This window comes from Trachurus trachurus (assembly GCF_905171665.1).
Source record: "Trachurus trachurus genome assembly, chromosome: 15".
Taxonomy (NCBI): domain Eukaryota; kingdom Metazoa; phylum Chordata; class Actinopteri; order Carangiformes; family Carangidae; genus Trachurus; species Trachurus trachurus.
In genome coordinates, this window is record NC_139906.1 from 3659927 (window position 1) to 3677675 (window position 17749).

Consider the following 17749-nt stretch of genomic DNA (forward strand, 5'->3'; position numbering starts at 1 on the left):
CAATCTCCTCCACTTCAACACACAATAACAAGCACCAGCAGCTGGTCAGTGTGTGTTTGCATGTCCACATTATACCTTTAATTTACATACAACATCTAACTAATTAGATAAATAGGGAAACAAATGAGTGAGCAAAATATAAACAAGCTTCTCTCTTCCCTCTGTGTCTTATAAAGTACAGATTACATGCACCATGACTCACACTGATAATCAAGCTGTGTAATTATCAGCCTCCAGTCCCACTGTCTAATCTGACACCTCACATCACTGCACAGTTACAGATGCACATTAGCACCCAGACATGCTGCTTAAACTCTTTTTAAGCATATTACACCCTAAACACACATAGACAGCCAGATAGACGGATAGATTTACCACTTTACCACATTTTGTTTCAACCACAAGCTTTAATGTATTTTATTGGGATTTTATGTGATACCAACACAAAGAAGTGCAAAATTGTGAAGTGGAAGGAAAATTATACATTTTTTACAAATAAAACCTGTAAAGTGTAGCATGTATATGTTTTCAGCCCCCTCCTCTGAGTTAATACTTTGTTGAACCACCTTTCGCTGCAGTTACAGCTCCAAGTCTTTTAGGGTTTGTCTCTACCAGTTTTGCAATGTTTGCCCATTCTTCTTTGCAGCATGCTTTGATATAAGCTAGAGCTCCAACAATTAATCGATTAATCACACAATAACCGATTATTAAATTAATCGTTAACTATTTTGATAATCGAATAATCGGTTCAAGTAGTTTTTTAAGAAGAAGAAAGTCAAAATTCTCTGATTTCAGCTTCTTAAATGTGAATATTTCTGTTTTTTTATTCCTTTATGACGATAAACTGAGTAGGTTATCTCTTTGGTTTGTGGACAAAACAAGACATTTGAGGACGTCATCTGGTGGTTTGGGAAACACTGATTGACATTTTTCAACATTTTTTAACATTTTATTGACCAAAAAACGAATCGCTTAATCATTTAAATAATCAACAGATTAACTGATAATGAAAATAATAGTTAGTTGCAGCCCTAATACAAATCAGTCCATATAATATTAATAGCTCTGGCTGTATGTTTAGGGGTGGTTGTCCTACTACAAGGTAAACCTAGGTCCCAGTCTCAAGTCTTTTGCTGCCTCTAACAGGTTTTCCTCCAGGATTGCCCTGTTTTTAGCTCCATCCATCTTCCCATCAACTTCAACCAAAGAAAGAAAGAAAGAAAGAAAAAAAGAAAGAAAGAAAGAAAGAAAGAACTATGTTCTACTTTGTGTTGGTCTTTCACATAAAGAAAGAAAGAAAGAAAGAAAGAAAGAAAGAAAGAAAGAAAGAAAGAACTATGCTCTACTTTGTGTTGGTCAATCACATAAAAATCCCCCAAAATACATAAAAGTTAGCAGTTAGCTTATTAGAGAGTCCATTAGCATCATCTCGGACCAAAACAAACCATTCCGCCGCTACTTCCGGTTTCCGTTTAAACTCAATCTCCGTCTCTTCCCGCCACATTCCCGGTCAATCCGGTGTTACAACGTCCGGTAAAACACACAACAAGAAGCAAACAGCTGAATAAAACCGCCCTGTGTACCCGGAAACAACAGACAACCACAACAAGCTGATAGCAACAACCATTAGCAACAACTGTTAGCAACAACCATAGACTGTAAAAAGAATGGACGTAGCACCCGTGACGTCACCCATTGGTTTGGGGGAGTCTGTTTTGTGCCTCTACTACGGGGGTTTGAGCCGCGCCATGTTGGATTCTACTTGCCATATTTGGAGCGGTGCGGCCGTTGGCCGGCCGAGAGCCCGCCCACTGGCCTCGTAGCAGCGGTCGCCGGACCTGTCACTCAACGGTTCTGCGCCCTGATTGGCCAGAACTTTAACCCTAATAATAGTAAAACGGTAGAGTTTAAAAAAAATTCACCCCCCTCAGAGTGTGTGCGGGGGTATAAACTATCGATTGAGACCAAAAAAATAAAATGTACCAGGCTGTAAATATGTTTTTTTAAGCTGTAAAATCGGCTATTTTAACATGGGGCTCGATTGGAGTTGCTCCCTTCTGGAGCCAGCCCCCAGCGACAGCCGAGGGGATTGCAGCTTTTTGAATGCGGAAGTGAGCTTCACTTCTCAGACCGACAACTGCCCCCTTGGCAACAACCGTTAGCAACAGCCGTTAGCTCGCGTTAGCATCATCATGACACGCTCTGTAGCCACAGCAACGGTCGCTAACAGCAAGTCAACTGATATTAGCATAGCTTCTAGGTAATATCTGATGAAAACATGGAAAAAATATTTCTAGAAATCAAATGTACGGTACTTACGGAGGAGGAGGAGTAGAGAAGTCCAGTCCCAGCCGTTTCCGTTACCTGTAGCTCCACCACCGCGGTGCTGCCTCCACGGTCCGACTGGGAAAACACAGCTTCATCCTTGGACTTGACACCGAACAACAGAACCGGAAACGTTAAAATAAAATAAAGTAAAAAATAAATAATGGATGTTTTTTTGTTTGTTTTAATGACGAGTCGGTTCTTCTCTGGAGAAAATTATGGAAAGTCACTTCAGAGCTGAGTCGCATCTTACCTGTGGGCGGGGCCTGTAGGCTATTACGTTTCTCTAACCAAGGTGTCCCATTTCCGAGGATCCCCCAAACGCATCCTGCTGGTCAGTGAAACAGGTGGATGTCGGTATCCCAAGATTCATTGCACACCGTAAATGTAAACAATACAACACAAAGAGCCAGATGATTATACTGTTCATTTAAATATAGAGTTTGAGTTTATTTCGATCAGCACTTACCTCTATCAGAAAAAGAACAAAAAAAAAAAAAAACCACATCCATCCAAAAGAAAGGGTAGCCTAGGGCTGAACTAGTTTATAGATCCCATAATACAGTAGGCTATACACAAATTTGCATGCATACCACCTACACACCTACACATGCATATACATAGGCTATACAAATACCAAACAAAATACTAGAAATTCAAGCATTTGTCCCATAAATCATCCTGTCTATACCTCTCCAGAATAATGTTTTTAAACTTTTTTTTTTGAATCGCACAAGATATTTACTTTCAAGATAATTAGAATAATCAAATATCAAGAAATCAGAAATCAAGATAAGTTGTTGCCAGGCGACAGGAGTCTCGTGCACACAGCTGCAAAGGGCCACGCCTCTTCCAGATGTTAGCACCTTCAAGAAGTGGGATCAAGTGCACTAATATCTGCAAGTGCATGGCACAAACAGTCAGATTACCTGACTCCTCCATCTCCTCGTTTTCTGACGCATTAATGTTTAAATCTCATTACAGAAAAAAAAGAACTGATGTAGACTTTTAAAAAATGAAAATAGCTATATGTGACCGAGAAGAAGTTTTAATTTGTGCATGTAGCAACAGTAGCTCTCAAGTTTTGGACTTTTTTTTTTACATTATTCATTCATTATTTCTATTCATTAACAGTGCAAATATGTGTGTGTCCCAATTCTTGCTTATTTATTTCTCATTTTTATTTCACTATTTATTATTTATTATCAATAGGCGTAGTTGTTCTTGTTTTTAAAAATAGTTTTAAGTGCACTGGGGAGGATGCCTCACCAATTTCATTATCCAATTTGTGTACAATGACAATAAAGACTATTCTATTCTAGGTTTTACAAGGTTTACATCCAGTACATTATCTCTACTGCGCTGGGTTGTGTTTGAATCCTTGTTGCTGCCTCTCTGACTAGTTTCCACTCTGCTCCTGTCTGACACCAGGACTCAACTCACGGAGAGTTCATTGCTGGAAATGAGATCTGATGTTATCTTCAAACATCTGATGATCTAATAACACATGACCTAATATGAGTTAAGCTGCACATCATTTTCTTATCACGCACTCAGTTTCCCTTTATGAGATGAAATGTGAATAATATTTTTATATATATATATATATAAAAAAAAGAAGCAGTGAGTAAAACGCCCTAGAGAAAAACGACAATAATAATTACTCTGGATGCATCCACACTCTACATGGCTCCACTTATTCACTTCATTTTATTTTATTTTTTTTGCATTTAGTTGCATCATCACACCCCCAGCAGGTATCAAGAGACATAATGCTAAACCAGTGCAACCAGCATTAAAGCAGAAACCAGTCCACCCAGCTTCTAAACTACGTCAGGCAGCAAAAATCTGTTTTTTCTTTTATAAGTAGAAGCATAGAAACCTCCCTCAATGGAAAATATCTAAAACCATTGTCTAAATCATATCAAAAACAAAAAAAAACACAAGTTTCTTCTCTCAGTTTCTTCAGTTAGGCTATGTCTTCTAACACCAGTGGTCACTGAACCTTCATGGTTCTGCAGCAGCAGCATCTTTTTCCCCTTTTCAATGCTGCTCCCTCCTGGTAGAAAGTAGTAATTACAAGTTTTAGATAAAAAAATCAACACAAAGACTGCAGGTTTCATTCATACCGCTGGTGCTTTCATGCTCCACGTGCAGGGCTGCGTCACAAATAATCATAATTGATCTTGGGGGCCCCCTGGTGGTCAATGGGCCCCTCAGCTGTGTAGTTTGTTTATGTATAAGGTCATATCAGGCTATTGATCCCATATTTCTCACACCTCCTATCAAACGTTTTACTACATACATGACGTACGAGTCATATTTAATGACATTTTATGAAAATTCTGTAAAATTAAATGTTATATACAGGATATAAATCCTCAAAATCAGACTCAAGATAATAACAACATACAAAAAACAAACATTAAAAACAATCCATACATAATATCACTTAAATACATGTAACAAAATAATCTCCTACAATACCTAAAGAAGAAAAAAGAAAAAGACCCAAGTCTGCAAAAGTCATAACCATGCTTTATAATTATATAAAAAGTCCTTATTTGACCAGAAATTATCTATTTTTAAAGGAATATGTACAGGTGCATTTCACTAAATTAGAATATCATGGAAAAGTCCATTTCCAGTAGTTTAAATCAAAAAGCCCCAACCAAGTATTGAGGGCATATATTGTAGATGAACATGGACATACTGTACTTTTCAGAAGGTCAGCATTTCCATATGAAAATGCTTTTTTAAATTGGTCTTTTCAAATATTCTAATTTTTTGAGACACTGAATTTTAGGTCTTTGTTAAGTGTGTGAGCCATAATCATTACAATTAAAAATAATTAAATAAATAAATACATGAAATGTTGTAATGGATCTGTATAATGTATTAGTTTTCCATGATATTCTAATGCACCTGTATCATGAATGTACGACATGTTACTTTAAATGTTTTTTCATCTCTGCTGGACTCAGTATTCACACAACTTTGATGAATTATACATTTTACATTTCAAACACGTGTAGTTTTGATTCATAAGTAAATAATAAAACAACATTAATGTTATATTAAAGGCTGCTAGTAAGTAAAATACCAGACTCTTTCATTATTAAGAGTTTACACATTCTCTAAAAATATGAAACATACACCAGTAAACCATGAGAAGGAGACAGAAGATGTGACGTATCATGTTTCTTCTCGTGGTGAGTCTGAACCTTCGGGGCGTCTGATGTCCTGTGATGACCGTCGACTCCTCTTCTGTCCTTCCTCCTGTTTATTTCTCTCTCTCTGTCTGGCTCGTGACCTCTGACCTCTGACTGAGCACCGTCTGGTCGCTGCAGATCATCACTCATGATGTCACAGCTCCTGGACGGGTCAAAGGTCAAACTCTTGACCTGCAGCGTCGGACGTGACCGCTGCTGAGTCTGTCTGAAGACACAACGACAAGAGACAAACAGAGGTCAAGGGATTTTCCTCACGGACTGAAGCTAAAATTATGATTATTATTAAATATTTCCTTGATTTATATTGATTTTGTATTTATGTTTATGTTTTTATTGGTGAAAAAAGAAACAGAGTGAACATTAAAGATGCTGTGTCCATAAAAACTAATAAAATGAATGAATTTTATTTATTTCGGTATATCAAGCTTATATAACCGAAAGGGTGTAGGTTGAAGCCAAAGCTTATATACCCCTACCCCTTTTACCATAAAAAATTAAAATTAAATTAAATTAAAATATATATATATATGCATTAATACAATAGGATCAGATCACAGACATTTGAAATTAATCAGTACACTTAAATTTCTGATCACAACAAAATAAAGAATTGTACACAGCGCATAACCCAAAATAGTACAAAATCATTGAACTTAATTTGCCATTCTGTAACGAGAAATTATGTTGTTCTTATAACGTTTTTTAAAGCTGACTAGAGTACCGCATAATTTAATATTTTCAGGACAATTATTCCAGATGTTTTAACCCCTCTAACAGAAAGACAGTGATTTTTTACAGTAGTTCGAGTCTTTGGTTTCTCAAATACTAGTGGTCTTCTCAGGTTATAACTGGAATCCTTCATTTTAAACAGATTCTGGATATCTTGAGGAAGAAGTTTATTTTTTGCTTTGTACATGGTTTGTATTGTAATGTAATCAACTAAGTCCCTGAATTTCAAAATGTTCAGGCGACTAAATAGCGAGTTGGTTGGCTCACGGAAAGGTGAAGTGTATATATATGTTCTAATAAAGGTTGATGACTGTATACAATAATAACAATGATAATAGGTAATAGTAATAATAGATGATGGCAACAATAATCTGTCTTGATCTTGTAAATACGATTACAATGATATACGAAACTTATACATATACTGTACAGCTCTGGAAAAAATTAAGAGACCACTCCCAAAATGATCAGTTTCTCTGGTTTTACTATTTATATGAGTTGTGTTTGTGTTGGTGTTTAAAAAAGAAAAGAAAAGAATGACTGTCGTACATGTAGAGATGCTTTTAAGAAACATTTGTGAAAGTGGTCTCTTATTTTTTTCCGAAACAAATAAGATAGCATGCACTTTCACAAAATGTTTCTTAAAAGCATCTCTACATGTACGACAGTCATTCTTTTCTTTTCCTGAGTTAAAATATCCTTGCTGTGTTCTTTAGGAATACATATGAACATGTTTTCTTTGCATTATTATTATTATTATTCAAGGTCTGAAAAGACTTGATATTTTTGTTATTTAGACTAGTTTAGTCATTTCCAGCCAATAAAAGCTCTAAATGACAATATTTTTCTTTTTAATTTTGGGAGAAATGTTGTCGGTAGTTGATAGAATAAAACAAAAAAAATTGAATTTTACTCAAACACATACCTATAAATAGTAAAACCAGAGAAACTGATCATTTTGGGAGTGGTCTCTTAATTTTTTTTCCAGAGCTATGTATATACAAAGCATTATACTAATGATAATAATACATTTATACAGCAATAATAATAATAATGTAGAGAATGTTTCAATGATGAATATAAAACATTGAAACACTGAAGTTTGGGACGACAATGATTTTATTTGATGAAGTCATTCATAAATACTTTTTACACACGGAATTTCACAGACAAAATTAAATATAACACTTTAAAATCCTCAGTATGATGTGGTTTAGTAGAATATTTACTTCAATTATGAGGTGAATGATGAACAAATGATTGAATTTCCACATTGAGAGAGATATAACAGCTGTTATAGTGGGTTGAATGAGACCGTACAGATGTTGGTGTATCTAATAAAGAGTGAGCTAAAAAGAAAAGAAAAAGACAGAAATAAAAAGTTCAATGTGTTGAGTTCAATGACTTTTATTTTGTAGGCACTTTCCATTCACACAAACAAAACAAAACAAAAAACAGTGGAAAAACTAAAGATTCAACTCGTCCTCTTCATCATCTTCATGTTCACGTGGTTTCATTTCTTTGTACAGAAAAAAGAAAAAGTTGTGGATTTTGAAGGTTTTTGATTTTTTTTTTTTACAAGCTTCTAAAGTTCAAGGGAAGGAAACAAAAACAGAACAAAACAGAAACAGAGCGATTTGACCTCAAACCCAGTTCAAGTGGAGTCGCGCTTCTCTTCCCTCACAGGAAGTCACACAGCTGTGAAACTCCCACACAAACACACACACACATATCTGCATCTGTGGATATCTGTCAGCATGGACCAGTGTGGCGTTCAGGAACCAACCAGGGAAATGTAATAAATGTAATAAAGTAAATAAATGTAACTTTATACTGTCAGATCAGATCTGAGCCTGTTGACCTTCTGGTTCTGGATCAATTCATTACGTTTTATTATTATTATCACTGATTCCTGCAGCGCTGGACAAGTAAAAGGCTTCGTGGTCGGATGAAAACACAACAGCAAATATGAAGAAACTGGAATATTTATATTATATTATATTATATTTACGGAAGCGTATTGCATTCACTTGAATAAAAAAATAAAAAAATCCGGTTTTACGGAGTGATTTTTTTTTTGTCTGTTTTTCGAGGTAATTTTTCCTGTTTTTCTGGGTATTTTTTTTCCCCTGTTTTTTTTTTTGAGTAATTTTTTTCTGTTTTTCTGAGTAATTAGAAAGTCGAAGACTTAATTTTTTTCTCTGAGATACTTCGAAATCTTGCGAGAACATCCAACCTGCAAGACTCCCATCTATGGTGACTTTTTTTTTCAAGTGAATGCAATACGCTTCCGTAATTGTTTTTCTGTTTTTCTGAGTAATTTTTTTTTCCTGTTTTTCTGGCTATTTCTCTCCCTGTTTTTGAGTCATTTTTTTTCTGTTTTTCGTGCTAATTTTTTTCTCTGAGATACTTCCGCACATATGCCCCGTCTTCAACTTTCTAATTACTCAGAAAAACAGAAAAAAAAATTACTAAAAAAAAACAGGAAAAAAAAGCCAGAAAAACAGAAAAAAAGATTAATCAGAAAAACAGAAAAAAAATTCTCAAAAAAAACGATTTTTTTTTTTTCAAGTGAATGCAATACGCTTCGGTATATAATATTATATTATATTATATTATATTATATAAACTGGGACCAGCAGCAACAGCAGTGTGGACAGAGACAGAGACAGACAGGGAGAATCAACGATGTGCAACTTTGACTAAACAGCTTGTTTTGTTTTTTTTGTCTTGTTTTGTAGCTTCTCGGCGCTGCAGAGAGGGAATGAGAGAAGGAGGAGAGAATGTAGAGGTGGAGAGGTTTTATTCTTCTTCTTCATCATGTCTTCTTTACGTCCTTCAGGAAGAGCTTTTCCCCTCGAAGAAGTTCTGTTCGATGCGTCTGCAGAAGGACAGCAGGTTGCTGTAGCTCTTGATGCGCTCGGCCAGCTCGCTGCTCGTCAGCCGGGTCGTCAGGATGGTGAAGAGGTGACCGAACACCAGCGCGTCCAGCTCCGTGGGCCTGACACACACACACACACACAGACACACACAGACACACACACACACACACACACACACACACACACACACACACACACACACACACACACACAGGTGAACAGTCGTTTAATATTCTTCATAAATGATGAAAACGCACAATTCATCCTGAAGCTACAAGCATAAACATTTTAAAATTGGTGGTGATTATTCAGCAGGGATGTTTCAATTCAAAGGGAGAGTTCAACATTTTGTCAAATTGGCCCAGTGCCATAATCCCTATAGTCATAGCAGTAGGTTCGTTACCTTTAATTGTCGGTGCAAGCTGTTTTTAGAACGGTGGAGCAGAGCGGCAAGCTGCTCAGAGCTACGCTACGGAGGCTCATTATGGGATTTCTTGGTTTCCCTCATCAAACTCATCAAATACACAATCCAACAACTCCACAACGCTATGGTGGACAAGTTGTGACCTGCACATTCACCACGCTATGAGATAATAACACAACGTTACCAGACAGAGTTGTTTTAGAGGGAAATACAGAGACTGTTGATGAAAAACTGCCCCTGAAGGCAACGTGCATCAGCGGTTTTGCATGAATTTCCCTCTAAAACAACTCTGTCTGGTAACGTTGTGTTATTATCTCATAGCGTGGTGAATGTGCAGCTCACAACTTGTCCACCAGAGCGAGTTGTTGGATTGTGTATTTGATGAGTTTGATGAGGGAAACCAAGAAATCCCATGAGCCTCCGTAGCGTAGCTCTGAGCAGCTCACGGCTCTGCTCCGCCGTTCTAAAAATAGCTTGCACCGACAATTAAAGGTAACGAACCTACTGCTATGACTATAGGGATTATGGCACTGGGCCAATTTGACAAAATGTTGAACTATCCCTTTAAATGTGGAATAAATGTAATTCACTCTTTCAATGCAACACTGTTTCTTACATCATTTGTATTTGGGCATTCAGTCTGACTTTTCTTTTTTTTTTTTAAAGGGCAAAACAACATGAAAATAACAAATCTGATGCTTTAAAACAATATTTTAAAGATTTTTCTGAATGTCTCATCCTGCCGACTTTTTATCTGAGTGATTTCAAACTCACAAACTTTTTATCCTCTCATAATAAATGACCTGCAGCTCCTCTACAGCACCACCAGGTGGCGCTACACACACACACACAGATACTCACTGCTTGTTGAAGAAGTATGGCTGAGTTCCCAGCCGCTGGGACAAAGCCTGGCAGCACTGACTCACATCTTCATAAACCTGAAACACACACACACACATAAGTCATAAAAAAAGACGTTTTAAGAGACAATAAAAAGTGAAACAAGACAGAGAGATGGAAACAGAACAGAGTTTGTGTCTGAGCTGCTGTCGTTTGTCTTTTTTAAAGTTCTTCTTTCATCTTGTGTTGTGAGTTATTACATCAACAGAGAGGAGGAGGAGGATCGGACCTGAATACAGACTAGGGATGTCACGATTACTTGTTTTCACAATTAACTGTTGTATTAAAAGCCACAATTAATTGATCGTAAAGATTCCTGAATACCGTTACTTTCACAAAAATTTGATGTTGGAACCTTATCGGCAGATGTGCACAAAAATAAAGGTAAATGCACAGATACTGCTGGTCCATTTATCTAACGTAACATTGAATTGGTAGGAATTTAAATGTTAGCGTGTCATTTCTAATAAAAACATAAAGCAAAACAAAACAAAAAACGATTAAAATAAACGCAAACATTTGGTATAGATGACAATTTATGATCTGAATATTTCAAACGTTTCCCCCGGGGATTAAGAATTGGTCATATATTAATAGATACTTGAAATATTTTGTGTAAACAATGAGTAATGTAATTATATTTTGACTACCGGTATATTTGATTTTACGCATTCATAGTGTTGTGAAATTAATTAGTGCTTAATTATCGTGATAATCGTAACACTGTGATTATTTCTCTGACAATAATCGTACCAAGAAAATGTATAATCGTTGTTACGTCAGATATTAACTGTGCAACAATGTGTGACAGACAGAAAACATCACAGCTGAACTTTACTCTGGTGGACTAAAGAGCAGATTGTTCAGGTTTATTCTCACACGGGAAACTAAATGTTTCAGAATGACATGAAATAAAAACCAGTGTAACTCTGTTGTTTTATCAGCTCTCATCACTGTTTAATACAAACATGTGACTGTGTGTGGGTCAGAGATGTGATGCAAAACCCAGAGTCAAGTGGTGTAGCTGCTATTTTTTCCATAAAATAAATCTAGACTTAAATGTGGAATAAATGTCATTCACTTTTTCAATGCAACACAATGTTTCTTACATCATTTGTCACATTATTTATCTCTATCTCCACTTGTCTTATGTTTTAGTAACAGCTTTAGTAATGATACAGTGATACGGCTCATTATGAGATTATTTGTTAATGTTCAGTAGAAAACACTAGCTCATTTAAAAGCAACAAATCTAAAAGAGCGCTAATTTAAATTGGAGACGCTGCTGCAGGGTTCCCTCTCTTTTCTTGAAATCATTTTCATGTTATGACTCCATACATTTGTGCTTTGGAGAGGTGTTTTTTTTTTGACAGTTGTTCCCTATTTTGTACATTTAACCAGTTTGTTTCTCTGTTTATTCTCTTCTCACCCCTAGAAGTCTGACTTATCTATGAAATAATCTCTTACATGCTTAGAAATTATGACACATTTATCATAGAACAATGCAAAAACATGTTGTTTTTGGTTTTAAGGAGCGGAAAACTCAGCTGTTCTCGGTTCTACTTTCTACTTTCGGTTCTCTTCTTTTTTAAGGGGCAAATGCGAGTGAAATGCTCGTCAATGGTGGGCATAAGAAAATTTAAGACCTGTCTAAAATTATTTAAGACTTGAACACAATAATTCAACAAATTTAAGACATTTTAAGGCCTAAAATTTAGATTTTCAAATTTTAGACTTTTTTAAGACCCCGCGGATACCCTGTTAAAACAAATGTGTATTTCTGTGGTGGATGTCCAAATATGGAATTCCTGAACAGTCGAAGAAAAACGCTGCACTAATATTTCTCAGTATTGGTGGATGTGTAAGCAACAAATAGGGAAACATCATGAAGAAGAATAGTTATGGATTTTTGATCTATGATGGCATTTCATCTGATCTAAGCATTTTTTGTTTTAAGAGAGGAGCAGGTGTTATAAGTTGCTTTATTCCTGCTTCTTCCAGATCCCAGCATTAGAATGAAGAAATAAAATAAAATGAGATAAAATACAGCATCAAGAATAAAACTTTTAACCAGACCTGCTCCAGGTTTTTCCCTCCCCAGCCGATGGCGTTCATCTTCCTGCGAACCTCCCACTGCTTCTGATAGGCCAGGATGTTGTTGAGAGGCCACGAGTACGGGCTGCTGTACCGGGGCCGCGAGATCTGCACAGGAATCACACACAAAAAAGACACACACAGACACACACACACACACGATGAAGTGGCAACTAAACAAATGATGTGAAAAAAACTGATCCATAGACGAGTGAACTCACCTCAGCAGCCGTGGCGTCGTCGCACCACTGGACGTAGAGCTGAGGAGAGAAGAGGAGACTGAGACTGACTGACTATCACCTGTGTGTGTGTGTGTGTGTGTGTGTGTGTGTGTGTGTGTGTGTGTGTGTGTGTGTGTGTGAGTTGTGTACCTCGGCCGTTAGCAGCATGTTGTTGACCAGCTCCATGTACGCTTTCATTTCAGCTCGTTGAACGTCGTCCAAACCGTCGCTCAGAGAGTGACCCTGAAACACACACACACATTAGATTAGATTAGATACTTTATTCATCCCACAACGGAGAAATTTAGTTGTTACATCAGCCAAGTTAAAGGGTTAGTTCAACATTTTTGGCAAATCGGCCCATTGCCATAATCCCTATAGTCATAGCAGTAGGTTCGTTACCTTTAATTGTCGGTGCAAGCTGTTTTTAGAACGGCGGAGCAGAGCCGTGAGCTGCTCAGAGCTACACTACGGAGGCTCATGGGATTCAAACTCATCAAATACACAATCCAACAACTCCACAACGCTCTGGTGGACAAGTTGTGAGCTGCACATTCACCACGCTATGAGATAATAACACAACGTTACCAGACAGAGTTGTTTTAGAGAGAAATTCATGCAAAACCGCTGATGCGTGTTGCCTTCAGGGACAGTTTTTCATCAAGCAGTCTCTGTATTTGCCTCTAAAACAACTCTGTCTGGTAACGTTGTGTTATTATCTCATAGCGTGGTGAATGTGCAGGTCACAACTTGTCCACCAGAGCGTTGTGGAGTTGTTGGATTGTGTATTTGATGAATTTGATGAGGGAAACCAAGAAATCCCATGAGCCTCTGTAGCGTAGCTCTGAGCAGCTCACGGCTCTGCTCCGCCGTTCTAAAAATAGCTTGCACCGACAATTAAAGGTAACGAACCTACTGCTATGACTATAGGGATTATAATGGCAATGGGCCAATTTGCCAAAATGTTGAACTATCCCTTTAAGAAAGAAAGTAACCAAAAACACAAACACAACACAACTCAACAGACACAATAAACAATAAAACAAATCAACCTTCAACCAGGCGATGTGCAAAACAAGTACTGATGATATGAGGATATAAGGTGGCCTGATATAAAAGTATTGAGTAAGTGACTACGGTGTAAAAATATTGCAATGTAAGTGACAATGATATACATGTAAGTATAAATAATATAAATACTACTACTGCAGGTGTGCATGAAATAAGAATATTGTGATGTAAAGTGACCATTGATATAAAAATATAGCAAAGTAAGTGACAGTGATATAAATATAGATATGAATATAAATATATTAATACAGCAGGTATGCACGAAATTAAAAAAAATCTATCTAATGTAAGGTGATCATGACATACAAATATTGCAAAGTAAGTGACAGTGATATAAATAAAATATTTCAGTGGTCTCTGTCTCACCTTGGCCTTAGTGAACTGTACGATCGGCCCCAGCTCCGACACCACCTGGTTTCCTACGTGGATAAAAGGGATTTTACCTGCAGAGACACAGAGTTAAAACACAGCTGGTTAAAAACCACCAGACTCACTCACTTGTGTTGATGTGAAGCAGCGTTACAGCAGCTGTCACACTCTCAGCACCAAACACAATTCAAATGTGGATATACATTTATATTTCTTCTTATTTATTGTTTTGTCTTAATAATAATAATCTTAATCCTACTCTATTACAAATACTGTTTTCTTTTTCTGCTGTTAATTATCCGTGCAACAATGTGTGACAGACAGAAAACATCACAGCTGAACTTTACTCTGGTGGATTAAAGAGCAGATTGTTCTCTAAAACTCTATTTCATCAGCTCTCGTCACTTTTTAATACAAATACTGTATATGTAACTGTGTGTGGGTCAATGATGTGATGCAAAACCCAGAGTCAAGTGGTGTAACCGGTATTTTTTTCCATAAAATAAATCAGACTACATACAGGAAAATAAATCCAGACTTAAATGTGGACTCACTATTTCAATGCAACACTGTTTCTTACATCATTTGTCACATTATTTAGGGGAAAAAAGTTGTATTTTGAGGATCATTTCTGCTGAGTGTTGCCAAAATGCATTAAAATTTAAATAAAGAAACACAGAAAAAAAAATCTATTTCAATTTAATGTTTTCAGAAGAACGTATATATTTGTATGCGTAAACTTAAATCCACTGTACTTAATCTTAATCCTACTCTATTACAAACACTGCTTTCTCTTTCTGCTGTTTATGATCTGTGCTCTACATGTTAACTTCCCCACTGTGGGACAAATTAAGGATTATCTTATTTTATCTTTAGCACGGTTGTTATATTCCTGTTGCAGCTGAATCTGGACCCACTCAGGTTGTTGTGTATAGTTGTGTGTGTGTATGGATGTGTGTACTGACCAGAGGGCGACATGTACTCAGCGTTGGCTTTGCAAACAACCTGCACAGGTAAACGACACATCCTGAGGTAGGCCTGCAGAGAGAGAGAGAGAAACAGCATGAGGAGGAGGATGATGCATCAATCATGTGAGTCATTTATTAAATAACACAGAAGAATAACGGTGTAGTGCTGCAGCTTTAAAGGCAAACCGGTCACAGCTGATTTAGTTTAATGTTTGTATGTGAAGTTTTTTTTCCTTTCAAACTTTGTTTTTACACCAAAGAGGTTTTAACAAACATTTAGAACTGTTTTAAATGGAAACACATGATAACTTTGAACAAGAATAATTCATTTTTGCAGCTGTGTTGTTCTTCACACATCCAGTTTAGCAGGATCTGGATGTCGTCTACTTTGATTTGTGGATGTGAAACTTTCCCAAAATGATGAGGAGTTGAATGATGTAATTGATCTGAACTGACGACCGAGTGGAAACAAAATGTGATGTCTGATCAAAAGCCTTAATTTGTACATCGGTGCCATTTATATAGCCTGTTATATCTGTTAAATACCAGTTTGATTGTTCGCAATGAAAACAAATTCATTAAAGTTTCTGTCTCTGAATTACAAAAACATCAACTTCAGTTCAACTCTGTCCGTGCTGAATCTTGAAGGATGTTTTTCTTTCTGGTGAAAACACAACAAACCATGTGCAAATGTTTGAATTTCGTGTTCACGTTTCTAAAGTGTCGACTAACTGTGTGACATGAAACTTCACCTGGACGGCGAGAGACGAGGCGCAGTCTGACAGCAGGATCTGATCCTCTGGAAGGACAGAATGAAACAATACAATAAAACTTTATGTGAACAACACAACATGACAATAATAGCTAATAACAGTAATTTAGTCCACACAAACAGACACAAACACAGTAACTCACCCTTCAGCGGCTGGTACAAGGTTGCGCTGTCCGGCCACGGCTCAGCAGCTGTGAAGGACAAAAACAGACACAGTTGATAAAGTTATTTTAGTTTGAATAACAAACAACACTCAGCTCATTTACCTGCATTTAATTTAAACATAAACAGACACAGATATCACACTTTAATCCTCCTAATGTTCATCCTGGTCTGGATTATTAAGGACAAACTGTTTCATAATAATAATAATAATGAATGAACAACATGGGATTTTTTTTTGTGTGTGCTTTATTATAAGCATAACATAATTATCGAAGCACATAACATAGCATATGTTGACATTATGCATTATACAGAGAGATAGAGGTGGACAAAGCAGACAGGGGGATAATGAGAAAAGGAAACAAAAATGACAATGACATTACAAATAATAAAAAATAAAAAATAATCATTGCCAGATTTGGAGGAATCCATTTACCTAGTAAAAAGTTCTTAAAGAGGGGCTATGTTGAATCTTTCAAAAATACAGTTTGTTTTCATAGCTTTTTATTTTTATTTTTAATGTCTTTTATTGTAGTTGCATATTGGAGAATTTCTTGTGTGAAATGATCCAGGCTGGGTTTTGATTCTGTCCATTTTTTTTTTTGTGGATATGAAATTTGGCCATAAGTACTAGGCTTGTATAAAGAATGTTGTGTCTTTGTCCAGCTTGTTGTTTTCATGAAGTGTTGAATGTCAATCCAGAATGTTTTAGAGTAGGGTACATGCATTTATAGAAAAGGTTCTGTATTGTTTCGATTTCTTGTCCACAGAAAACACAAAGAAAATCCATATAAATTTTGAATCTTTCCAGTGTCTTTTTTTGGCTGGATAAAAATTATGCATTATTTTGAAAAGACACTTCTTTTACTTTGTTACCAATGCAAAACCTTTCACCCACCCACCAAGCTTTGCTCCAGTTTATGTTATCATAAAAAGAGTTCCAGTCAGTAGAACTGTCCTGATGGCAAAGTTATAGTTTGTAAGCAATTTCTGATACATTTATTGGAGCATTGTTTCTTTGAAATGACGTGAAGGAATAAACAGGTGAACGTCAGGTGAGGTGACGCAGCAGACCACGCCTCCACGCGCACCTGGAGCGCGGGAAAAGCCCCTAAAAGTTTATAAATAAACCAGGTGAAACGATCCAAGATGGCTCACACAGAGGAGGATCGATCAGTCATCGATGGATCAATCAATCAATCAAAAGGCGATTTTATTGGACTAAAACCTTATTTTTCTGCTTTTCTTTTTGCAGCTGTAACACAATATCAACCAGGTTCGTGTATATCGATCATAAATTATTATTTATTAGCAGGTTTATCCCCCTGACAACGCGCTCCGCTCCGTCTCTAAGGACGTTAGCATCGTTAGCTCAGCTGCTAACGTTAGCTTCAATAAACAGCAGCAGCAGCAACAACAGTTCAATTCAGCCTCACCTGCCATCTGCGACACGAAGGCGTCCGCAGCCAGAGACATGTCGTCGTTGTCTTTAATTAATTAATTAATGCTAATTAACAGCAGCAGCAGCAGTGACGATGAGGAGCTGCTGACAAGTTTAAGGACAAGAAGCTGCTCTGCTGTCACCGACCTGGTCCG

General features: G+C 36.8%; 1 protein-coding gene across 1 annotated transcript; it reads right to left on the reverse strand.

Moving 5' to 3' along the window:
* Positions 1–8884: 8884 nt before the first annotated feature.
* On the reverse strand, positions 8885–17749 carry mtx2 (metaxin 2). Its single transcript, XM_083988078.1, has 10 exons — positions 17590–17749; positions 16132–16179; positions 15969–16015; positions 15214–15286; positions 14246–14322; positions 12959–13051; positions 12809–12847; positions 12570–12695; positions 10455–10531; positions 8885–9288 (listed from the first exon to the last, which is right to left on the reverse strand). Exons 1-10 carry the CDS (start codon positions 17627–17629, stop codon positions 9126–9128), a joined length of 783 nt encoding a protein of 260 aa, XP_083844204.1. The 5' UTR covers positions 17630–17749; the 3' UTR covers positions 8885–9125.